This window comes from Balearica regulorum, chromosome 7, assembly GCF_011004875.1.
Source record: "Balearica regulorum gibbericeps isolate bBalReg1 chromosome 7, bBalReg1.pri, whole genome shotgun sequence".
Classification (NCBI taxonomy): domain Eukaryota; kingdom Metazoa; phylum Chordata; class Aves; order Gruiformes; family Gruidae; genus Balearica; species Balearica regulorum.
Window position 1 is genome coordinate 28,651,207 of NC_046190.1, and position 24,743 is coordinate 28,675,949.

General features: G+C 38.9%; 3 protein-coding genes across 4 annotated transcripts in view; 1 reads left to right on the top strand and 2 right to left on the bottom strand.

The window, feature by feature from the left end:
* The window catches only part of LOC104638831 (rap1 GTPase-GDP dissociation stimulator 1), a 39,517-nt gene extending 18,351 nt beyond the window's left edge, over positions 1–21,166 (bottom strand). Inside the window, exons 1-6 of one of the 2 annotated variants that reach the window (XM_075758678.1) lie at positions 21,148–21,166; positions 5,287–5,397; positions 4,315–4,437; positions 4,027–4,152; positions 1,731–1,859; positions 433–558 (exon numbers count right to left, since the gene is read on the bottom strand). In XM_075758678.1, the coding sequence (XP_075614793.1) occupies positions 433–558; positions 1,731–1,859; positions 4,027–4,152; positions 4,315–4,437; positions 5,287–5,397; positions 21,148–21,151 (619 nt within the window). In that variant the 5' untranslated portion in view covers positions 21,152–21,166. Of the gene's footprint in view, positions 1–432; positions 559–1,730; positions 1,860–4,026; positions 4,153–4,314; positions 4,438–5,281; positions 5,399–21,147 lie in introns of those variants that run through there. The other variant, XM_075758677.1, reaches the window with a different exon arrangement.
* LOC104641674 (DPY30 domain-containing protein 1) overlaps positions 1–24,743 on the bottom strand; it is a 291,916-nt gene that overhangs the window by 91,229 nt on the left and 175,944 nt on the right. The gene's annotated exons all lie outside the window — the stretch shown is intronic.
* Positions 1–24,743, top strand: part of SH2D4B (SH2 domain containing 4B) — a 109,990-nt gene that overhangs the window by 4,729 nt on the left and 80,518 nt on the right. The window lies entirely within an intron of this gene.

Here is a 24,743-nt window from a genome sequence, read left to right on the forward strand (position 1 = left end):
ATGTATTGCCAGTTGTGAGTTTTCATTTCTTTAGATACCTGGTAACAGATTTTAGATATTTTTAGTGGATTCTTGTTGGTGCTTGTTACACCACTGCTTAGAGTAACATGTTCTATGATATTTGGTTGTCATTTTCTTATATAAAACAATGTCTAGTCTCTTTCTTGTGACACACCATGGAGAATGAGTTTGAATCTGCTACATTATGGATCCACTGAAATAGTGAAATGCTACTCTCTCCCTCCTTTCTTTGTTGCCTCACCTATTAAGCTTCCAAGTCTTGCTCAGGCCAGGATCTCATATGTTCTTCTGCTTATTTCCACTGAAGGGATTGCTAGTTCCATTAGTATGATCCCATGGCAAACGCAGAACCCAGAGCTTAAGCTAAGGACCCTGTCTCCCCTCATTCCCCCCAGCCAAAAGGAGCCTTACCATTTTCTGCAAGTGCTTGCAGGACCTCAAAGACAATTTCTAACCTCTCATGGTTCTCTGCTCTTCTCAGTTGTTTCACAAGCTGTTCAGCAATCTTTGTCTTGCTTAGAGCTTCCTTGGCTGTATCTGTGTATACGATAAAGTCAGGATTTTGAAGGTTTCTTTATCTGATTAAATGCTAAAAGCATATCTCCCTATAATCTGAAGTGATTAGACACTACTTTGGTTTTGAATGCTTTTTCTGTTTTTATAGATGTTTCTGTCCCTTTAGGCAGCACAGCAAAACTCCATCCCTTCTGCTCCTGATTTGTTCTTTAATGCTATTTTTGTGTAATTCCTGTAGCTATGACCTTATAATAGGTCTGAAATTAATCCTGGCTTAATTCCATTGACTCTTGTAAATCCATCTGTAGTATGATTATTTAATATATCAAATTGGCACATGCCAGTTTGCTGTAGTATACCTTCTGCCTTGATTAAATGGTTCTAGTCTTGCTGGGATCCTAAACACTTACGAGATGTTAAAGATGATTTTTTTTTAAAGCTTGCTGCTGTCTGATAGAACACATTTGAATGGAATATGGTATTAAACAACGTGATCCATAAAGGACAGACCTCACTAGAGGATGGTGTGACAGTGTGATACCATACTACTTCCCTGCCTCTTCCTAAATGCAGGAAGCAGTAGATCAAATTGTAGTCAGACCATATACAAAGTATAATATTTTTTCTACTTGGTCTTTTTCTTTCATCACTACTTACAACTTGTGTGAAGTAGGACAGATGTATTTTAAAATCAGTGGAGATGCCTTTGGTTTGAAAATTGTGTAAATGAAAAGGGAAGCTGTTTCATTAATGTATGTAAACTTAGTTATTAAATAGAAATTTTTTAATAAATGAGTACTTAATGTACCATCTCTGAAGTAGTTGAAAGTGTCAATTTACCACATGAAATTATGCCTTCTATACTTTTTTCTGGGTCAAAAGCTATTAAAACTCATTGTTTTAGTATAGTACCAGAAATTGCTGGTACTCCAGGAAACAGTAGTTACTTCTCCAATACAGGTACTGTGGCCAGTCCCTGATTTAGGTATCAGGAGTGTTTAAAAAACAAACCCCAAAACAAGCAATACTGATACACACCCCCTTGCTCCCCCCACCAATAACCCAACAAACACCAATAAAAACCACAAAACAAAAAACTGCCCACAAACCTGTGGGCATCCTACATGTACATGGGAAGGCAGCAACAGTGTGAAGATGATATTTTGCTTCAAGATACAAAAACATTTACTTACCAAGGTCTGCGAGATTGCATAAGGCCAATAGATCAACATGGACAAGTGGTTCACTCTCTGCATAATCGGTTAATATTCGGACTAGTGATGTGATTACTCCTACTTTCACGAGCTCTTCCTGAAGATCCCCTGGTAATAGTAAGCATAGAAGTTAAAGGTGATTAAATAGGGACCAATTAAATCAGTAAAAAGGGGCCAACTGAGATGCTTCGCAGTAAGATAATCTGGTTCTTTCTCACACCGTTAGAATTTGTACAGCTTTTGTGCTGTGGGTTCAGGCTAATGTGTGTGTTTGGGAAATGCAGGTTCAGGACAGTTTTGCTAAACCTCCTGTTTGTACTTGAGAAATTAAGCTACTGTAAAAATATATAAGGGCAATTGCATGAGCATCTCCACTACTAATGCAGCTTCTAAAGAGATTTCTGATGGACTGTATCTTTTGGCATGTATCTGAAAATTGAGTGAGAAACAGACAGTTGGCTTATTTCTCTTGGGGAATGGGAATCTCAGCCTTATTATTCTACAGCTGCTTTTGTTCTGAAGGGCAGGGAGATGGAAGGGACTAGAAACCCAAGATAAAGCATAATCTAGTGATGGCTCTTCTTTCAGGGATCAACAGTGTTCTGACTCATATAGCAAATGGCCATATATATGCTTTTTGCATGTTAAAATAATGATTCTTTTTTGTTTCTGGAAAAAAAAAATCTTTGTAAAACAAGACATGTTACCAATATCTGGGCTGGTATAAGATACCACTGAGAGACAGGTGGCTTTAAAGTTCATCTAGGGGAAGTCATCCTCTTGTAGTCCTTTGCATGTTAGTTGCTTGGCATGTATGGAGTCTTGGAGTGCATCATTTCAAGCTGTCTTTGGGATTTTTATAGGCTGAGTAAGGTTTTCAAGCAGGTGTAAATTTGTGTGACTTAAGGGAAGTCAACAAAGTAGAGTAAGTAAAAATTAATCTGGTCCTGGTCCCAGTATATTAACTATGCATGCAGAATTGCTGAGGAAAACACTGATAACTTTTCTTTTTGTAGTTTGTCTTGTAATGAATGAAAGCTTAATATCTAAAATGACTTTGAGAATGCCAAGAACTATGAAATACAAGTGACAGTTGCATAACAGTCCAATGACACTGCTTTTGGAGCAGTGTCTTGCTGAGAGTTAGAGTCCAACTTGGATAACAGCATGTATGACAGACACTAGAAAGTGTCTGGGTGCTATTGTAGCACATATGATTGTAATTCAATCAGGAAATCACTGAAGTTAATTTTTCTATGATGTATTTATTGCTATGTTAGTAATAGAAATTATTAAAGCATGTATGTTATGGTCACAGTCATCTTATCTATGCTGGGCCTGTGTTCTGACAGAAGCAAGCAGGTTTGCAATATGACTGTATGCTGTAGTAATGCTGAGGTACAGTAGAAGCATGAGCCTTGCATGCAATCATATGGGTAAGTGGGTTTTTTAAACTATTACGTGGCGTTCCTTGGCAAATATATCTAATTTGCAGGGGGCTAGTAGAATCTATACCAGGTACCTATCATGCATGGATTTCATAGGAGCAGCACAGAGGCAAACCCATAGCTTCCTAGATAAAGCTATGCAGATCCACACTGGAAAGATCATAAAAGGTAGGTTGAAGGCAGAGGGAAATGGATAGAAGATACTGGGTGAAAAGTTCTATATTATATCCAATATGAAATAGATACTTTTGGTCAGTCTGGGAATTAAAGGTGAAAGAAAAATCTTACTGTTGGGGCAAGTAAATGATAAGGGTTTAATTGGTGAGACCAGCAGGCAGGCTAGTGTACTGGCTTTATGGAAAAGTCTGGAGCACAAAGATCTCCTATATGCAAGGAATGGTCCTCAGAGACCATTCCTTGCATAAATACATATCTTAGTATTTTTTTATCTTTAGAGTATGTTTTTTCTGACACACTTTTTAGATAAGTGCTTTGCTTTATAGATGTTATTACTTCGGAAGAATAAAAAGCCATTCAGTATTTGGGCCCAAGGCAGTTCTACAAAATTAAGATGCATACAAGGCTCTGCTACTCTGGTAGTTGCAGAGCAGTTCTGACAAAGATATGTCACCTTGAAGTCAAAAATATAGGGGGAAACCAAAGTTTAGGAGGTGTTCAGGATGTATTCAGCCTGCTGTGTGACTTGTGTGTCTAACTGGAGGCTGGAGTGCCTTGTGTGCTCAGGTCTCATAAAAAAAAATTGAGTTACAATGCCTTATAATGCCTTACAGCTAGGGAAAATAGAATTCTCTCAAGTTGATACTTACGATTATCATAACAGATACGGCCAATAGCCCTCCCAGCATGAAGCAACATTTCTTGGTCTGTGCTCTCCAGAAAAGGTATCAAAGTTAGAACCAAATCTGCTTCAATACATGGTTTCTTCATTTCCTCTGTGTGGGTAAAGGAGAGGGACTTGTGGGTTTTTTGCCAGGTTATAAAACAATTGCAACTGCAAGACCAATAGCCGGTAGCCATGAAACAAAACTTGAGTGTGGAAACATACAGCTAATGTGCTATAATATGTCTTGTAGTAACACTTTAGTACAACATACCATTCTTGGCTATCTCTGAAAGCACCTGGGCTGCTTTCACTGCACATCGTGGATTACCCTTCAGGATTTTTGCCAAAGTTAGGAAGATCCCACTCTCTCTGAGTAGGCTCAAGGATCTCTGCTCTGTAATGACAAGAGTGTTAACAATATGTGCAGTAGGTTTGCAACTCTTTATTTACATGTTGCTTTGTTTCCTAGAGTTCCGAGGCGATGTCTGTGGAATCCAAGGTTCTGATTTAACAAGGTACTTAAAGACTGTCTCAGTCTAAATATATAGGAAGTAATCTGCTTGAATTGCAGCAAGTGTAATTCCAGCTGATTATTCTGCTTTGTGCTGAATTGAAGCACAGGTGGCAAAGCAGAGGAAAGCAGTTTTATCTCCTCTGACTATAAAAGGATGCTTGCATAAGACATGGAAAGTCAGAGATTAAGATTCTATTAGTGTGGGATATGGCCTAGCAATTAATTTTGTGGGTAGAGACAACATCTTTTATTAGACTAGCAATTAAAACAGTCAAATCCCTTAGCCTTTTTTCATCAAAAGTATGGCTAATTGTCCTTAGGGTAGTAAGTCACCATATGCCAGGAGATGCAAATGAATGCAGGTTTTTGTCATTTCAGGAGAATGTGCAGAGACCTTAAACACTTTCTTATAAGGAGACTAGGAACTATTCCTTAAATTCCTGACCTGAAAGGGTCACCCCAAATTAATCCTAGAAGTTTGCAGAGAAATTCCATTCTATTTACTACAAAACAGCTTCATGTGTTTTAGGTACCAGTAGCTTTATCTGGTCACAGGTAGGTTTGTGAGTATACAAAGAGAAAGGAAAACAACAAAACAGCCTGAGGACAGCTATAGTTCCAGCAGCAATCACTTCTTGTAATACAGATTAGATACAATAGACAGCAACTTCCAGTCAATGCTTTCGGATTGTGCAAATGGTTAAATAGCGATCTGGAGTGATACTTAGCTATCTTCAGTAAGAGCCAGGAGAATCCCATTCAGACTTTCAAGGATTTGATCTTCAGCTGCTTTGTCATCTCCACAGAGCCTGAGGTACTCCAGATGCTGACTCAGGGTTTCTAAACAGAATGGGATGGAAAACTGTAGTGAAGCCAGTATGGAGAATATTTGAGTTCTTTCTGGTATTTCTTTTCAGTGCCTATGGGTCACCATAAGATCATCTCCTTGAAGGGTCCAGATCTAAATATGCTCATTAAATAACTCATTTAATCCAAGAGCATGAGGTCAAAGGCTTGGTCCACTTCTTGGACTGCACATAGCTCTTATGCAGTCATAAATATGCAGAGATAAACTCTATCTGGAAAAAAAAAATTAACATATAACTGTTGCAGAGTTTGCGAAAAGGAGGAGAGAGAAATAGGGAACCCAAATCAAGCCTGTCATTTCTAAATACCTTAGCATAAAGATAGTACTTGCAATTCAACTGGCTGTATATCTACTCTGATAGTGGCCAGCAGCAGGTACTGAAAGAATGCAAGAATGAAACAGATATGGTAATATATTTCTCCCTTGGTTTCTAGCAACCGTGGCCTTTAGAAACACACCTGGTATTTACATCTGTTGTGGTTTAACCCCAGCTGGCAACTAAACACCACATAGCTGCTTGCTCACCTACCTCTCGAGGGGGATGGGGGAGAGAATTGAAAGGGTAAAAGTGAGAAGACTCATGGGCTGAGATACAGTTTAATAGATAAAGCAACAGCCATGCAAGCAAAGTAAGGTGAGGAAGTCGTTCACCACTGCCCATGGGCAGGCAGGTGTTCAGCCATCTCCAGGAGAGCAGGGCTCTGTCATGCGTAAAGGTTACTTGGGAAGACAAACACCATCACTCCAAAGGCTGCCCCCCACTTCCTTCTCCCCCCAGCTTTGTGCTGAGCATGACGTCATATGGTATGGAATATCCCTTTGGCCAGTCTGGGTCAGCTGTCCCAGCTGTGTCCCATCCCAACTCCTTGTGCTCCCCCAGCCCACTTGTTGGTGGGGTGGTGTGGGAAGAAGAAAAGGCCTTGACTTTGTGTAAGCACTGCTCAGCAGTAACAAAAACATCCCTGTGTTATCAGCACTGCTTCCAGCACAAATCCAAAACATAGCTCCATATAGCTACTGTGAAGAAAATTAACTCCATCCCAGCCAAAACCAGCACTGCATCAATGTATTTAGTACATTTTGATGGACTTTTATTCCATGAATTTAATTACCTATTTAAGATAATTCATACTTTTTTCTCTCCACAGCACACTGTGACATTAAGTTCCACAGTTTCACTGTTGTAAGAGGAAGATACTTCCCTTTGTTTTAAAATATCTACTGAAAAGCTCAAAGGTAATGGCCTTTGAGTTTCTGTAACAAGAGAAAGGAATGATCCTTCACTACTTGACTTTCCCATGTTTGTCATGATTAGATGGATTTTTATAATATCTCTCCTTTATAATTCTTCTGCCAATTCATTTAGTATTTCCTCTGCAGAAACTTTGATAACTTGCAGAATATTTTTCCAGTTCACTTTTATTCTTTAAGTGAGGAGCTAGAATTCACAAGTGTTTTCAAGATATAGGTGGACTGGGATTAAGACAAAGATTGTAATATTTTGTTTTCTACTCTTTTAATCCTTTGTTGCTTTGAGGATGTGTTTTGTGTAACTATTAAAAATGACTCTATCTCTTCTGGGCAGAGGGAGTTAATCTAGGCCCCACCATTATTCATAATTAGGCCATCTTTTCCCCATGTATGTTCTGTGTTTACAGACACTGAACTTGATGTGCCTTTTTATCCTAAGTTGTACAGGATAAGATTTTTCTACAACTTTCTGCAGTCAGTTTTAATTTTGAGTGCTCAAAATAGTCCAAAACCTCTTTACCATTCTACTATTTCTAGATAATTTATGAATATATTGAATGGCACAAGTATAGCAAAGGTAACCTCTAACTATGGAGCTGTGTTGTGAAAGCAGCCTTTATTCTGCCCTTCAAACTTCATCAGATAACCTTCTCATATCCCAAGATAGCTTAGATGATAAAGCTTATTGAAAGGTTTGTAGAAATTGAAATGCATTTGTTAACAGTATCTCCTTTATTCACCTTCTTGCCAGCTCCTTAGAAATATGTTGAGATGAGCATTACTTGGCTCCATAGAAATCTCATAGACTCTCTCCTTTTTTATTGTATCTGTGTTTAGTAATTCTGTGCTTTACTATGATCCTACAATTTACCTATGCACAGATCAGATTTCTGTGCTTTGATTTCTCTCCTTTAATTTCCTGCATTCCTTACAACTGTGTCGTAAACTCATGTGACTCTTAGTGCTTTCCACCCTATTAATCTTGCAGTAGATTTAAATGGTATTCTGCATGTCACAGTTAATGATCCGACGATTCATTTTTTAATTCATTATAAACTCTAGGGAATAACATCTAGTCCTGACAGTTGGTTACCATTTTTTTTATTGGTTTGTTCTAAATTAGTCTTCTGCCCTTTCAATCTGAAGGTTCTTCCATCTACTTCCTGAAAAATAAAAAGACCTGAAGTGATTGAAATAAATGTAAGAAATAATACTGGAAAACTGATAGCTTGAAGTAGGTAACTTAGAATATAATGTAAGGTGTTATCAAATCTGTAGTAAAATAGCATTTCTACTTCAATACTATTTCATTGAAAAAAGATGAGTCATGAGTCTTAGCCTAGAAATTCTTCAGCTGAGGATTAATAATTCATCTTTTTTTTTGTGGTTTGATGGATTCACTATTTTTCCCTTAATGTGTCCATTAGTTAATATGAGATTTTTTTATTAAAATAAGAATGCATGAATTTAGTGCATACAGGAATTTGCTTCAGAGGAACCAGAAGTGTCTTGAGCTGTTTTGAAGAGAGGATGAATTAAAGGGAGGGGAAGTAGAACATAATTAAAGGCTGTCCTTTGAGAAGAAAAATTGTTTGACTTAATTAAAAGCAGTTATTTAAGAAAGACAACTTTGGTTTTGTGCTTTAAACAAGATGTCATATTTTGAAAAATAGCTGGATTCATCAGGTTAAAAATCTATATGGGGTAACTTCAGTATTTTTTTTATTCTAAGTAAGAAACTGAGACTGTATGTATTCATGTTTCTTGGAAAGGCTTTGTAGTTGAAAGTAACTCTGTGCTTGTCTTTTCATGGCCTATTCAAAATCATGTGCTAAGGGCAACACAGTCATAAAATTGATCACTGCTTTTAAAAAAAAAAAAAAGATGACTTTGGATTTGCTTTTTATTAATGAAAAGAGGCAGAAAACTCCTGGAATATATAGCCGTACAATGAGGATGATTTCCTTTGACATGCTTTAAAAAAAATAACATTAATCACTGATTTCCATTTCTGTCCAGTTCTCCTGCCCCTATGTGCTAAATAAATGATTTTGTATGACTGAAGTACATGTAGAATGCAATTTTCCTACAAAAAAAAAAAAAAAAATCACTTGAGCCACCTGGCAGTTGAATTGGCTTTAATCTTAAACTAGATCTAGTGGGAGTGGGCAGAAGGCTACAACTGCTGATAGAGCAATGTGAAATCAATTAGGAGCCTGTGAGAATGAATTATCTGCTGAACTATATGGATTCATCCTTATCAAGACCCAGAATGTGTTGGCATGAGGGAATGCATTTAACTTCTAGTACTTTATCCTCAAATTAGAGCAATAGTGATATTTGCATCCACAGTTCTAATACAATATACAGAAAGATGAAAAGGCAACCAGGTCTCTTAAGTTGGAGGAGGTTGTTTTACAAATAGCAGGGAACAGTCTACATTACTGGTCACTCATTGAGTTGGTGTAGTGGTAATTAGAAATCCAGGTGCTTTGTTATTTCTCCAGGGGATAGATCAGTAAAATAACAGCATATGCATGATGACAAAGTCCTTGACAAATATCTCTCTGGTTGCAGTCTGTAGTGCTGTGAAATTAGTACTAAAGCAGCAGAATTAAGTAGCTACCTAAAGAGCTTGCAGAAGGCAGTATTTAACTGTAATAGTCTTACATATAGAATCATTTAGGTTGGAAAAGACCCTTATGATCATCAAGTCCAACCACTAAGCCATGTCCCTAAGCACCACATCTATGTGTGTTTTAAATACCTCCAGGGATGGTGACTCCACTTCCCTGGGCAGCCTGCTCCAATGCTTGACAACCCTTTCGGTGAAGAAATTTTTGCTAATATCCAATCTAAAATCCAATCTTAATACTGAACCCTTTTTTTCAGATACTCAGAATGTTATGTTGTATGTTACTTATAAAAACTTGATTAATTTAATCAACATGGGACTGATTCTTCAACACTCATTGTCTTTAAGTTCATGCTTCTGAAGTGGAATTGAAGCAGACACTGTAAGACACAATTATTTTTGTGGAGAGGCAATAATAACAGCACACATACACATTGTGACTAAAATTGGCCAGAAAAAGGGTATTTCTATGTTGTGGAAAAGTCTGGTTGTTGACATTTGTTTCATCCCATGGTGGAACAGAATGCTGACATGGTGGAACTTCAGGCAAAACAGAACAATTTGTTTCAGTCTTTTTTTTTTTTTTTTTTTGCAAATGTGCTTCTTCCCCATCCGGGGGCTGCCTGGTGCGCTGGCCTGCTGCCCGGCTGGCTGGTAGGCAAGCTGGCAAGAAGCCAGGCAGGCTAGCCAGCTGGTCGGGCAGCGGGGAGTGCCTGCCCGCCTGGCTTCTGAGGAGGGTTTCAGCAGAATAAACATGTTCTCAAGGAATATTTCTTGTTCTCTTGAATCAGCATTTTTATTAGAATACTGTTCATCAGCTTTAGTAATTTACTGTAGAAGTGGGGGAAATGGACTCAGGCTCTGGTCTGGAAAGCTCTGCTTCTACTTTCTTGCTCATTACCTGCAGGGTCTGAATTTAGACATCTCTAGAGATTGAAGTACAAAAGGCTTTTTTTCCTGAGCTGAAGGGCTATATTATTAATTCACGCATAAATCTGTGCATAAACTACTGAGTAGAGGTGTAGGAACCAGACTTTTGCTGTGGGAGTTGGTTTTTGATCATCCTAATGAGAGCAGAAACAATAATGCAGAAAACATGCTGTGCCGTGGAGATTTCATTTGGCCTCTGCAGTGAGGAAAGAGCCATGAGGTGTGAGCTCTCTGGATTCCTTGGACTGTTGCTGTGTCAATTCAGAGCATAAGTTTTGACCTATAAAGTCCTCGGAGTGAGAAGGAAGGAATCCTGCACATCTCTGTATTTTTCAGTGACTGATTATGCCCCTTCTAAAAAGGCAATGCCTTAGCTCATTTTTTCCTCACTTTACAGCCTTTCACATGTGGAGGAACTATTTTCTATTTTTCTCTAGAGGAAATATAGACCCTATCTTGCAATACCAAATGCTACATTTGGTATCATTTATTACTGTTTGGATCCTGAACAGTGTGAGGTCAGTGTGATGCAATTTGTTTGAGGGCTAGAAACAACTTGCTGCAGTTGAATGCCTTGCCTTGTGTGTCTGTTTTACTGCTGCTTCTGCCTTTGGTAATTTCACATATTAAACTTATTATTCTGCCACTTACCTTTAGTAAACTTTAGAAGATTCTTCCACGGACTGACTTTGGTGGTTGTTGTTATTATTCAAAGCTGGAAAACAAGTTAATGTGTCTTTCCAGACCATAAAGATAGGGTAATTTTTTTACAAGAGAGGTCCATTTAGCTCTGTTATGTCTCTGGTAATAGATGATTAAAGAATGATAAAAGATTACAGTACATATCCTTTCCCTGGTATACTTTCTCAACTTTTTGTAGTCAACTCCTTAAGGATTTTCTTTGGAAGTTTCATCTTGTTTAATTGTACTTAAATTCATGGAAGTATTTATTTTGAACTTGTTTGTAATTTAGTTTTCAAAACATAGACTGGTGATAAGTTCTACAAAGTAATTTTGGATTGAGAGAGAAAATAACCTATTCTTGTTTTCTCTTGCTGAAATCATCATCTGGCCTTCTCTGGGCTCTCATTTTTCTGAAAATGTACTGTATCACCAGGGCACAAGTCTATTAAACACATCTCTATAACAGTTGAGGGATAAGAGTCCATGTTGATAAACTGCTAGAGTTTTGCAGGTCAAGAGTAGCTAGAAGGTATCAGAAGAGTTGTGGAGAAACTAACATTTCAAGTCATAATACTGGAAAATAGTTGTTTGGTCTGTGGTTTAACCCAGCAGGCAGTTAAAACAACCACACAGCTGTTTGCTCACTCTCCCTGTATGCACAGCAGGTTGCAGTGGAGACAGTTGGGGGAGGAAAAAAGAGTAAAACTTGTGGGTTGAGATAAAGACAGTTTAATAGGACAGGAAAGGAAAAGAATAATAATGATAAAAGAATATACAAAACAAGTGATAAACAACGCAATTGCTCGCCACCCACAGACCACCGATGCCCAGCTAGTTCCCCAGCTGCTGTCTAAACCCCTGGCCAGCTTTCCCCTAGTTATATACTGAGTATGATGTCATATGGTATGGAATATCCCTTCAGGCAGTTGGGGTCAGCTGTCCTGGCCGTGTCCCCTCTCAGCTTCTTGTGCACCCCCAGCCTCCTCACTGGTGGGGCAGTATGAGAAGCTGAGAAGTCCTTGACTTAGTGTAGGTACTGCCTAGCAACAACCAAAACATCAGTGTGTTATCAACCTTATTCTCATCTTGAATCCAAAACACAGCACTATACCTGCTGTTAGGAAGAAAATTAACTCTATCCCAGCTGAAACCAGGACAGTCTGTCTAGCAATTCAATAATATATATAAAAAAAAGTTGACCCGCATTCTTATTTGGCTGTCTGCAAAACTATGTAGCTGTAAGCCTCCATTTTCTCACAGTATTTTTTAATGTTCTTCCCTAAAATAATAACAATGATGCCTGGTCCATGGCATCTCCCATATAAACCTATGGTAATAAATGTGCCTGCATGCTCTGTAGAAGAATTAGTAATACTAGTAGAAGTAAAGCTCCAGGTCTCCTCATCTAGGAATGTGATATTTCCTTCATAATGGAACACAAAAAAGTTGTAAATTTGAGATGGTGAAATCCAGAAGGGCTGGTAAGTATATGTGTGTTAAGAGCAAATAGAGCCTGTAAGGTCAAATGCTCATATTCCTGCTGACTGTGTAATGGTGCGGCTGTATGATTATAGTAGTTTTGCTGTAACCAAGGGAAGCAAAAGCTGCTGCTTTTGACTTTGGCCCTACTAGGGAAGGGAGGAGAAAGGTGCAATTCAATTTGACGAAAGGTTTTTTGAATTTCTCTAGTGGTGAATTATTATCTTCTATCTCTAGAAAGGCATGCAACTGTCTCGGGACTGGGCTGACTTATATTCTTTCCAATAGAACTATCTTATCTTGGTGCATGAAGTAAAGTATTGGAGGAACAGATCCTCCATCTCTTTGGACTTTCAAACCCATGGCAAGAAAATTGTCCTATAAATCAGATAAGCTATTATCTATGTCTCCATGAAAAGCCACTTATGGCCATGTTAAAAGATACGTTTTGTGTCTTTGTCACTGCACTCAAGGGTGATGAGATGTAGGAGAAAAAAATCATTAGATTAAAAAGGAGATGGGGAGAGAATTTAAAACCAATATCTTAAGGATGACAGGGAGACAATTATGAACAATTCCTCACCTGACTTTTTTACTCTTGTTTCTCTAGAAAGTGTTTTAGATTACTCATGTCTATTCTGTAGCCATAAAGAATTTGTAGTAACAGTAAATTTTAAGGATTCCTTTGAGGTTTTTTAACTTTTTCTGCACAGAAGTTACTTGACAGAAAATGTATGTGGACAAAAAAATAATTCTGCTTTGTGGACATATTTGCTTTATTAAAATTAGAAAAGGGGAAAGAAATTTTTTGAAACATTTTGGAGAGCTTGAGACAAGCATTTTAATTTGCAGTTCTCTTGGTGGATGTTCACTGGAATATCCTTGGTTTAATTAAGGTGAACTGAGCTTAAGGCTTGATCCCAGTGTGTACGGCAGCATGGGGTTGAAAGCTAAGATTTTGTTTGGAATGGCAGCCAACACTACTCAAAATTAATTCAGTGTGGGCACTCCAGTAGTTGACTATCATATGGGCATTCACAGCCTTTGCATCTTGCCCCTGCATCCCTCAGCAGCCCTCTTCAGGTAGCCATGAATGGGTAGTATAGGTTGCCTTAGAAGACTGGAGCCATGTAATTATCTGAGAATTGAAGTCTCTCCTTCTGCCCACTCTCAGAATCTGAAAAGGGCCATATTTTCCCTTATACTCATTTTTATTTGTCTAGACTATTGGTAAATATTCTCAGTGTTAATGGCCAAATACATACAGTTTCTAAGCATGCTTAAAAATACCAGTTGCCAAGAACTGGAAAATAGAGCAAAGCCCACTGTGGTGTCCACTAAAACTAGCCTTTGCTCATTGCTTTTGCAGCCTTTCTGGGTTGCATTGGCCCATCCTGAACTTCTTACAGCATTGTTCGGTGCCTGTGATCCTGTGAGATGCACCTTTGAACATTTTACTGTTCAAAGAACATGAGAATGCAGCAGGTTTTTAAGGATATTTTTACTGTTTAGCCTGAGCTGCAGGCTGAAAGGATGATAAAACCTGGATTTTAAGCCTGGCTGGCTAGTGCTTACATTAATGTTCTCTATTAATCACAAGGATTTAAGAAAACTTTCTATAATCCATGTCTAAAATTCTCTTAATTGTCATAGATCAGCCAGGACAGCCATAAATGCTCTTTCTTTGTGGTGTCATGCATGGCATTATTTTTTTCTCAGTACCTGGGTCAAAAAATGAGGTAAAGAATGATAGGAACCAGCTATCAGTAAAGTAGAAAAAGAAAATAGATATAGAACACAAATGGGTCAGCATCTGATTGCCATGGCTGGATACAAAGTGTTGAATTTTTAATGCCTAAACACCAACCATTAGACAGAAGAGCATTGCAAAGGGATGAGGAGCAGAAAGTATTAGAGGGAGTTTACTATGATGATGGTATGTCTAAATATGTGCATCAGCTGGCCTTGGACTATTTCTTAATCTCTCAGCTGTTGATGACTGCCACTCAGCCTGCAGGGTTTCCTACTATTCATCTGCTGTTTGGTCTGCCGTTTGTCCAGAAAGCTTAGTTCTCCTTTGGCCTTTGATGCCAGGCTTGTTTCCAGGCGTATTCAGAGTGGGTATTGGAGAACAGATGGGTAGACAGAGTGGTTTGCTTCTGAGCAAGTTTTACTAACAGTGTGACTGCCCCGAGTGGTGAAAGACAACTTCATTATACGGCTGAGAGATGTAAAAAGAAGAGTGTGCTGATGCGGGAGGGGGTTTTAGTTGATAACATTTATCCTTTGAGAACTTGTGCATAGTTTTAAATTGAGCAAAACATAAGTGAGTGAAGAACTTGAAAATATAAACAGTTAAAGGAGATGTAGAAACGTTGCATTATTTGGGTGGGAATTATGTGGCTGAAGCTTAGAGTTTTGCAGTGTGATGAAGTACAAAGCTGTAAGTGCATGAACAAAGGCTTTTTTCATTGTTAACAGTAAGAGAGTCAGCTATGCTTCACATGACCAGAAGACAATATTTGCAGAAAAATACTAGAGAAATTCAGACTCAGAGGAAGATGCCCTAGTAAAAGGTGGTGCTCCTTGTGGTAATACAAATTGCTACGTTGTTGATGGTGAGAAAAATGGCATTTGATTGTGAAATAGAGATTGATTGGGAGGGGGGGAAAACAACTTTTTTTCTGACAAATTTATTATTGGATAATTGAGACCCACCAAGGAGGGAATAGAGGAAAGAGTATGCGTGTGGGGGAAAGCTAGGGTTAGAAAGCGGATCCTACTGGCCTGTGGCTGACGCTGTGCCCTGTGGAGTCAACAGGAAAAATGACTGCAGAACCCTGGCTGAAAACAGATAAGAGGAAAAATATGATTATCCTAGGATAACCTAAAACAGGTCAGTGAGATAAGTCGGAAGAAAGCCAGCTGAGTGCAGTCAGGGAGAACATATGTGCTGAAGAGATGACCCATAGCATGAAAAGCTGCATAACCGTATTCTGCTAAAGTTATTCCTTGTTTGAGGGATGAAGAATAGGAGTAAAATTCACTTTAGTGTAAAGGAATCAATGTTGTAAACTTGTGTACAAGTATGTGCCTTTTTATGTGCCTGATAATTTAACTGTGATGCTTAGGGCTTAAGAAATAGGTCTGTTTGACATATGCCAGCTTCATAGGCTGATGCTGTGCCTGAGCTCCCAGATGCTCTTAATTGCTCATGCAAGGTAAGGGGAACACCTGCTTTCAGGTTTAGAAGTGAGACTTGTGGGAATAGCAACAAATGTAGTGTGCTCAAAAGCGATGAGTAACGCACCTAAAAATTACTTTCTTTCTCCATGAACAACAGTTTGTGATGGGGTCATATTTTCAGGTTTTTCTGTATAAACAAGAGGTCAGGAAAGTTGCTGGTTTAAATCAAAGTTCAGCTTTTTCCATAGTTATTTAGTTCCAGGATGTGTTGATTTCACCAAGTATTGTGAAACTTCGAGGTAAATTGTCAGAGCTGGCAAAGCTACATGCTGACTACAACAGTGTGAGCAGGTAAGTAATTGGACAAATTGTGACGGCTTGGTATGAATTGACTGTCTTCATTTATGGAAATTAATGAAATCCCTCTGTCTTGCTTGCTCACTGGAGATCTAGTTTTCTGAATCTGTTGAGTGATATTTGTCTCTAAAGGTACCTTTGATCACACAGTTAATATACATCATAGATTATCTTTCATATGATGGGCTTGCTATTGGCTCACATTCTGTAGTTTTATAGCACAAAGTGAATTAAAGGAACCCTTCCTGTTGGTCATGATGTGTTTACGGGAAGTAGGCCATAGTCTCAGCCAAACAGCATTCAGTCTAATTTCCCTGGCTCCCTAAACTTAGCTTGAAGAGCTGTCAGTGAAGAAAAAACCAATTAGACTCAATAGCAGAGAAAACACCAATTGCCTTTGGCTGACAACTCCTACAAGGGCTTTTTCAGCCAAGTAAAAGAACAGCTGTGAAAAAATAAGCCTTTGCGCTCATATCAAAGCATCAGCCTGATCCTCAACTATTCCTGCTAAACAGTCTGTTGGGAGCGTAGGTGGGTGTTGGAGGCTATAAACAGTGACAATAAAGCCAGTGGTGTCCAGACCCCAGCATGTGTTGTCATTAGACAAGATGTTGACAGGTGTTGGAGGCAGACTGCAGAATGGTAGGCTGGATAGCTAGGAAGATGTGCCATCCCTGACTGCCAGCTGACCGCTGCCTCTGCAGCGAAGCGGGAAGTCTCATCCCTGGCCATGGCAGTGCATGTAATCCGGTTCTCCACAGGGACTTGTCGCAAAGCCATCTGGTTGGCTGTAAATGTTTTGGTTGGTGTATAGGTATTGCTGGAGCATGGCGATGCACAGCCAAAGCCAGAATGTGTGTCTGTGGTGAAGAGAGCATCCCCAGGTACAGCCTAGTGAATAGGACAGGCTGCACTGGGAAACCCAACCATGCAGCATCGCTGACAGAGCAAGGAGGCCCTGCCAGGGAGCCCAATAGTGTGGAAGCTACATGGACAGATGAGAAGTAACGAGGCAAATGCAATTATTGGCATTTTGTGCCTGGACTCCACCTAAATAGGCACAGCACAAAGGTCCCACAGTCCGAACTAAACTCCTGAACTTCTAGGGTTTAATTAATGATTGTTGTTTTGCAAGGAAATTCATAGGCCTGAGCATTTGTCTGTGACAAATGCTGTTTGCAAGAGGTTATCATGTAGATTTAGGAGGCTATAGTATAAAGTTACATTGTCAGACTTGAAAGGGCATTCTTTTCTCCTTTGTGGCTCTGGTATAATGCCAAAAAAAAGTGTTTCCGTAATTCTCCAAAGGGCAGAACTTTTGTCTGTAACTCATCCTCCACCTGCACCTGTCTTGTTCTTGCTAATTGCTTGTATGACTCCACCCAAGAAAAAGCCTTTGAGTGAGGAGGATCTTGTCTCTGCACTGTTGTGGAAGATAAGGGTGTCCCATGATCTGCGGTGCAGTTAGTGAGGTTCCTTATTAATCTCGGAGCTTTCCAGAATAAAGTAGACCACAGTGGGAACTTGTATAAATTTTGGCATTTTTGTCTGTGGGCACAGTCTGAAGCTATTGTAGTGCTCAGTATTATGGTGCCAATCCTGACAAGTATTTGAGCTATTTTATAGGGTCAAATAGGGACTTCATAGGGATGTGAAGATCCTCGGAAGACAGGCTTGAAATTGATTGCATAATGAATGTGCTAGGAATATTTTTTTTCCTAGGTAGCCAGGGTCTGTGTTTGGCTGTTTTTATGCAGTATAAGATACCTCATACTGAAAACAGGATCATTCTGAGGTCTGACACACATTTTAAAAATTCTGGACTTGCAAGTTCAATCAGTGCTTACTACAAGTAACATGTTGCTGTAATATGACCTATATTTTAGAGCTCTGCTCAAAAACCTGAGTTGCTCAGCAGAATCTGCTTATTGGTACATCACTTTATCGATACCTTTCAAGCGTTACTTTTGCGCTTGTTCCTAGTGGAGCGAGAAGGATCAGTTGCTGTTGCGTGGGCATTGAAGGGAGGGCACGGGGTGAGGACTGGAATGAAGCCTGAGTTCTGCAGAGGAGTTGCTTCTGGGACCTCCCAGTAGCTTTTCTCTGCTTATGTGAGGGGGTGATTATATCAAACAGTATTGTTTGAAAGGGAGCAGACTTATACAGATTGACATCTTGAGAAAACTCTGATTGTATTAATGAAATAAATTCAACGAAGCAGCACACATTCGGTTGTAAAGCATTTTAGAGACTTTGTGTCTACAATAGCTCTAGCCTATGCAAGATAATGTGAATAACTTCTGTCTTGGGTATCTTCCTGGGCTGAATATTGCAATAAGGTTTTCATGCACAAACTTATGGTTACATAATGCCATACAAGTTTTTTTGAGAGTACCTAGAACTATCAAGATTCAAAAGTTTTTGCAGGTTCTCTAGCTTTTATTTGCCTGGAAGAAGTGTTTACAATCATTAAAAATTATCTAAGTCAGTTTTTTAATATCAAAATGTGTAGGAGGGGGTTTAGAGAAAGGAAAAAGGAAACAATAAATGAAAGGAAGGAGGTGTCTGTGGACAAGTCATGAGATTCCTTTGCTGTGTTGTGCTTGTGCATTTTTGTCTAAGTACTTTGTGACTGTGGTTCTACTGTTCTTGCACAGATAAAGAATGATAAAATACTTCTGATGAAAGAGTTTTGGTGTGCTAGCTGTTTCAACAGATGAGTTGAATAGTGCTGATTCCAAATACTTATGTCTGGTATTTCTTACTGTCATATAAGTAAAATCTCTAATTTTTAATATGGGCTAATTTCTGATAAATGGGTAAGTATTTACTTTTTCTTTCTGGAACTGGTCTCTTTGAAGGATTTTCTAGTGGTCTTCCATTAAAGCTGATCAGCTTTTATCCCCAAATATTTTTAGACTAAACAGGACAGTACTTTTATACTCCAGTCTACAAAGGCCCCTAGCAAAGACCCCATACCAGTTTATAAATAGGAATATACTGTCACTATACTTTTACTGGACTGAGTCCTGAATGAAGTACTTTTTCTGTATAGATTTTATTTTAAATTGGCTCTTCGTTAGAAAAAAGCTCCCAAAAAACTGGGTTTTGATATTAGAATAGCGAAAAGATAATTCAGCTCTTTCTAAGTGGGGACTATATTTTGTTTACTTAGCGTTTTTAATGAGGGTGAGGGGGAACCCAAAGCACAGGAATGATAGTTGTAGATAAATGGATATTAAAAGCTACTTGAATTGTCACAGACCAAAAAGAGGTGGGTTTTCTCAGATTGTTGGTGACTTTGCGATGCCAACAGGTATTTAAAACAAAGAAGGAAAGATGGAAACACAGATAGCAAAGTGCTGCTGGGTATGGGCCTTCAACAACTGTTTTTCCTCAAATGCAAGAGCTTTGTTTCACAAAGAACATCTAGCTGAAATGAGGCTGAGAGACTTTGAGGAGTTTGCTCAGTGCAATCCTGTGGGATCCTGTCTGCCCTCCTTCAGCCCATAGAGGCCAGGATAGCTTCATTGACTTCAGTGCGGTCTAGATTCTAATTCTACAGAACAAGAGTGGCTGAATTTCCATTAGGTACTGGAAAGCAACAAGCTTTGTTGACTGCAATTTAAGTGCATTTGTCACAATGCTTTAAAAAGCTATAAGAAAAAAACCAGCTGGAATTAAAAGCAGCAGCCGTGGGATTTCCCTATGGTATTGATGCATTAAGGGTATAATGCTGTTGAAGCAAATGGCAAAAATACTGGGGAATGCTGAGAACCGCACACACAAGGAATTTGTAGTATTGCCCAGGGTGGCTTTGAGTTGTAAGGAAAGTAACACAACTTATATCTAAAAATTACCTGATTTGTTACATGGTTTTACATAAATGTTTCATTCAAAAAGGAAAGTTTGACAAATCTGTACTTAGAAGTGTATAGGTTTCTGTTTGTCATTTATTCTTCTGTCCAAAGTTTCATACTTGGGGAGCAGAAATAGTGCTGTGTGACCAAATGCACGCTGTAAAGGGCACTAACAAAAGTGGAAATAAAAACTGAGCCGCAATAAACAAATATCTTAACAGAATAAGCCTTCTGAACTGAACATTCAGAAGGTAGGACAGGTACACATAAACAATGTAGGAATAAGAGAAGAAACAATCCACCAAGTTATTGCCATCTGAATCACAATAAAGTCAATCTTACAGAAATAATTCTGTACAAATAGAACTGGTTTAGTCAGAAGCAATACCAAGATACCTGTGTAATACTGGTTTAGTCTACCTACATTTTTGTGTCTATCTCTGACTGTTTAAGGCGCTTTTAAATGAAATTTTGACCTGCTTTTTGATCAGTGTCCAAAAACTACTGAGATGTTTAACTTCACTTGAATAATTATTTAATTGACTAGGAAGGTAATTATTCTAAATGGCTGTTCAGTTGTCATACTCCACTTAGAGACAGATTATGTCACCTTTAAACATGTTGAGTAATACTAAGATTAGTTCCACTGATGTCATGAGGGCTAATTGTGGAGTAAGTTACCATCATGTGAATGAAGGTGGAAGGCTGAACCCTTTGATCCAGTTACCTGATACCTTTGGATGATCTGGAGAATAATGGAAATTAGAATCTCAAAGGTGTATTTTAAATCCACTAGGAATATCATTTCTTTCACATGGCATGACTGTAGCTAAAATCTTACACTCCAACTTTACTTAGGCTAAGAGCTGAGTCATAGAGAAATGTATTCAAAGGCCAAACCACTTGAATGCATTTCCAGTCTTTTCAGTAGCACTTGGCAATGTGGAATAAGTATGCAGCGGCGTATGTGAGCAGCTCTGCTTGGATGTACGTTGTACTGTCAATAGAGAACAATGAATGTTAGTTCCCTTCAAAATACTTAAGTTTGTAAGAATTCATAATTTTCCAGTGGTTTAAGGGGTTTTTTAATTGCTGCTCTCATAGTTTGCTAGTGTTGTTTTTTTATACAAACCTTAATTTTCATGTGACTTTAAGTGTTAAGTATTGTTTGAAATAGGACACACAAGAATTTCAGGTCACCTATAGTACTGCATTTATCATAGAACTACACTTCTATATTTAAATGATCTTAAATTAGTTTTCTATTTCTATCACATATGAGAGAGAAAATTAATCGCATATTAGAGATCATATCTATAGTTAACAAGAGCTTTACTTACCCATAAAAGCTGTAGCTCTCCAGAATGAGGACAATAAAGAATAGCTGATCTGTACTGTGAGCCTTTGTCCTTTACAGCTAGCAAGCTGTGAATAAGGGGGGGATATTTTATAGCTTTCAGGCTGATGAACAGCCCACAGCACGCTCACTCTCTTCTCCTTCTGTCTTTTTCTGTGACCCTGCTCTTCAAATGCATCTAATACTCCATAATTACTTAATCCTCCACCACTGCTTGTGTTTCCAGTTCTTAGATGTCATTAACAGAAATGGAAACACAGTAATTATCATGCTGGGAGAGAACCTTTCAGATCTTCAGAATAATTTATATTGAATTTCCCTCTACTGTCATTCAGGAGAGTGATTATTGAATCTAATAAGGGACAGATTTCCAAGAGGCCAGATCCCACATTGGCATCTAGGTACATCAGCCAGGTTTAAAAAGTGTTTGGCTCCTGCAAGCTACTTCTAAAGTCTAGCCAAATTATATCAGCCCCTGAATCTTTGCTGATGGGTGCTAAGCACTTGAGAAAGTCTGATCCAAACTCATCTTATTCAGCTTCACTCTCACCTTTTAAGTTGTATGGCTGAAACATATGGGGGTATTCTTTTCCGTGAAGATAACATTAGATCTGAAGCTGTCATCTCTGGCTTACTGGTTTTGGTCAAGTAGAATGTTTGGGGTTTTGGAAATATTCTCCATTTTTTGGGTAATTTTTATGGAAAAAAAAGAGAAAAAGATGGTTTTCAAGCAATAGTTTGAAAAATGTACTCTTTTTTTGTTGCCTTTTTCAGCCCGCTTTGCTCTATCGGAGGGTTGAACCTCTAACAAATAAGAGCTAGTTATAGGATGGCTTACGAGGCAAGTGCTGTGTTCTCTTCGAGATGCATTACGACCCCCTAGCATTGCTGCAGTATGAGTTAGAGGAAACACTGTCTGCCAGTTAATACTATTTAAAGATTGTTCCGGCAAGCAGATTGAGCTTCCCAGTGTGGTGCTGCCTGGCAGTGGCTGCGTATTGCGGTGTTTGTGGTGGTAGCAGTGGGCTCCAAGTCTGTAGCATTCTAAAACTTCGCTGCACCATGGAGCTATAATCACCACGGTGATTATAACACTGGAGGGAGTTTAAATCGCTGACTATTAAAGATAAAACGCGATCTGATAATGAGTTTGGAGCCTGAGGATCCTGTTAAGGAGGTCGGGATGTTTTACTGACTCTCTTGCTAGATAATTAAAAAGCTGGTCCCTTTGGCTGGGTTTATGGAAAGGGAGGGTGAGATGAATGCTTTCTGGAATATTTTTCAGTTGTAATGGCATGGTTTGCAAAGTTGCAAATGAATTGGAAAATAAAAATCCTAAGGTAAAGATTGCTGTGTTAGATTTTGTAATGGGGAAAATTGCTTATATGTGTATTGGTTGTTTGAATTTTCACATTCAGAAAAAATGTGTTCTACAGATGCTGGAGAAATAAAGCATGTATGCTTCCTTAAAAGGGGCCAGCTTCAGTCATGGATTAAGCTATGTGTCACAAAATGGTGAGATCTTCCTACCAGTTTAGGGATTGACAAGATGAATTGATTCTTGGCCACTTTTGGGTATCAAAGGTACTGCTGTTGATTGAGGACTGAATCTTAAGCAGGATCGCCACATGCTGTCAGCACGGGCAGAGGTTGTGACGTTTCTGAAATGTCATGAAAAGGGTAAATGTTAGCATTCTGCGGGCAGATGTGGTAAAGTGTGAAGCCTCAAAAGAGACAAAATACCAAGTACAGAGGGGTAGAGTAGGTGGTGTTACTGCAGTATAAGGTATGCCAGAAGCAGTCAGCCTCCACAGGGGCCAGTTCCAGTGTCTTTTAAAGTCAATGGGAATTTTTTCAAAGGAACACTGGATCAGGCTCATGGATATGTAGAGAATAGTAATAATGAAAAAAATTAACAGCTTTCCTTTGTAAAAGACTGAAGACAACAAAGGAAACAAAATGAGGTATACGGTAAATGGATGAAGATTTCTTGAAAACAAGAAAACACATCAGATAAACTCATCTTCAGTGTCATTCATCATCTTGCTGCAGTGAATACTAATGGGAAAACAGAGGTTCGTTATATTGCACCAAGCACTGACAAGCAGCCAGGTATGGAAAACCTGTGCCAAATGAACTGTGATTTTATATGCAAACTAATCAGTTACAAAGATTATGGCAAAATAAGACAGTACGGGAATCCAATTTATAGAACAGCGTTGTCATGCTAAGATGCTCTTTCTATTTGAATATAATCCTGCAAACCTGTTGTAGGAGGCACTGCAAAAGGTTTTTACTAACAGCAGGTGCTGATTGTGCTAGGTGCTGTACAAATGCACAGTAAGCAATTTTTGTGCTGGGAAAGTTTATGACCAAACTGAAAAATCAGAAATTATCTTCGCTAACCTTGTGGAGGGTCAGTGGCAGAGGTGGTGAGAGGACCCGGCGGTGTTCCTCAGGTGAAGGAGGCCCAAGCTCTGCTCTGGGGAAGCATTAGCTAGTCAGCACTATTGAGAGGGCAATGTGTTTGGGTCTGAGGCTGACCCGGTGCCTGTACAGCTTCTGAAACAAAACTTGGTCATCAGGGACTCTGCCTAGGGGGCCTGAGGTATGCTTATGCCTCCTCTTCTAGGCGTGTCCCAGGACAGACACGGAAAAACTGGTTGTTTTTTTTCTGCAGATGCCAATGAGAAAACTTTCAGCAAAAGAAATTATTTAGAATAAATGGAGGAGTGTTTCTTAGTTGGTGGATTGCTTTAAATTGTTAATCTAATACTTTGTGTTGTGATGTATCTCTCATCTGAAGGTTAATTTACTGTTTTAATTTTTTTAAAAGGTGGAAATGTGACTTATTTGATCGTGGCTTCAAGTAAACTGGCCTCTCTTTCAGAAAAGTGGACAGTGGATACCTGTGTTGATCTGAGCAGTAAAATAAGAGAAAAAGGAAAGGATTGGATTTCCTTATTGGAAAGGATTCTTTACACTGGGGAATACACAGTGCTTCCATATATGGTATCATTTTTCTTCTCTGCCTTTGAATGCTAGTGAAAGGATATTTTAGTCTGGTTCACAGGTCTAGTAGATGCAGTTATTTTGGGAAAATCAGAAGATTTTTAGAAAAGGAACTCTCATCAACTTGCTCAGCATGAAATTTCTGTAACTATGATGAAAATAAATCTAACAGAGCAGAAGGGAAAGCGGAGGAGTTGGAGCAGAGGGTGAGAATGTCAGAGGGTAGAGCTAGGGCCTGTGATCGTGCTTCAGCAAACTTTTTTGGGGAAAGAATTAGAAATAAGCTGATCTACAACATCCCATTAAATCCGCAGCCAGTCCCATTCTTTTCATGGGGGCATATCATCACGCAGGGAGTAGTGCACAACATCACAGTGCCATGAGAGATGCGGCTGCAGTTCTCTCAGCATGCTGCGGTGCTGCTCTGTCTAGAGGACATTAAAGATTCATTATTCTCTGCAATTCAGATTATGCTGAAGTACTTTGAGGAACCCATACTAGCAAATACCATTACTGGGCTTAGAGACGCACTTTTGATTTATTATGAAAATTACTATTTATTCTTAT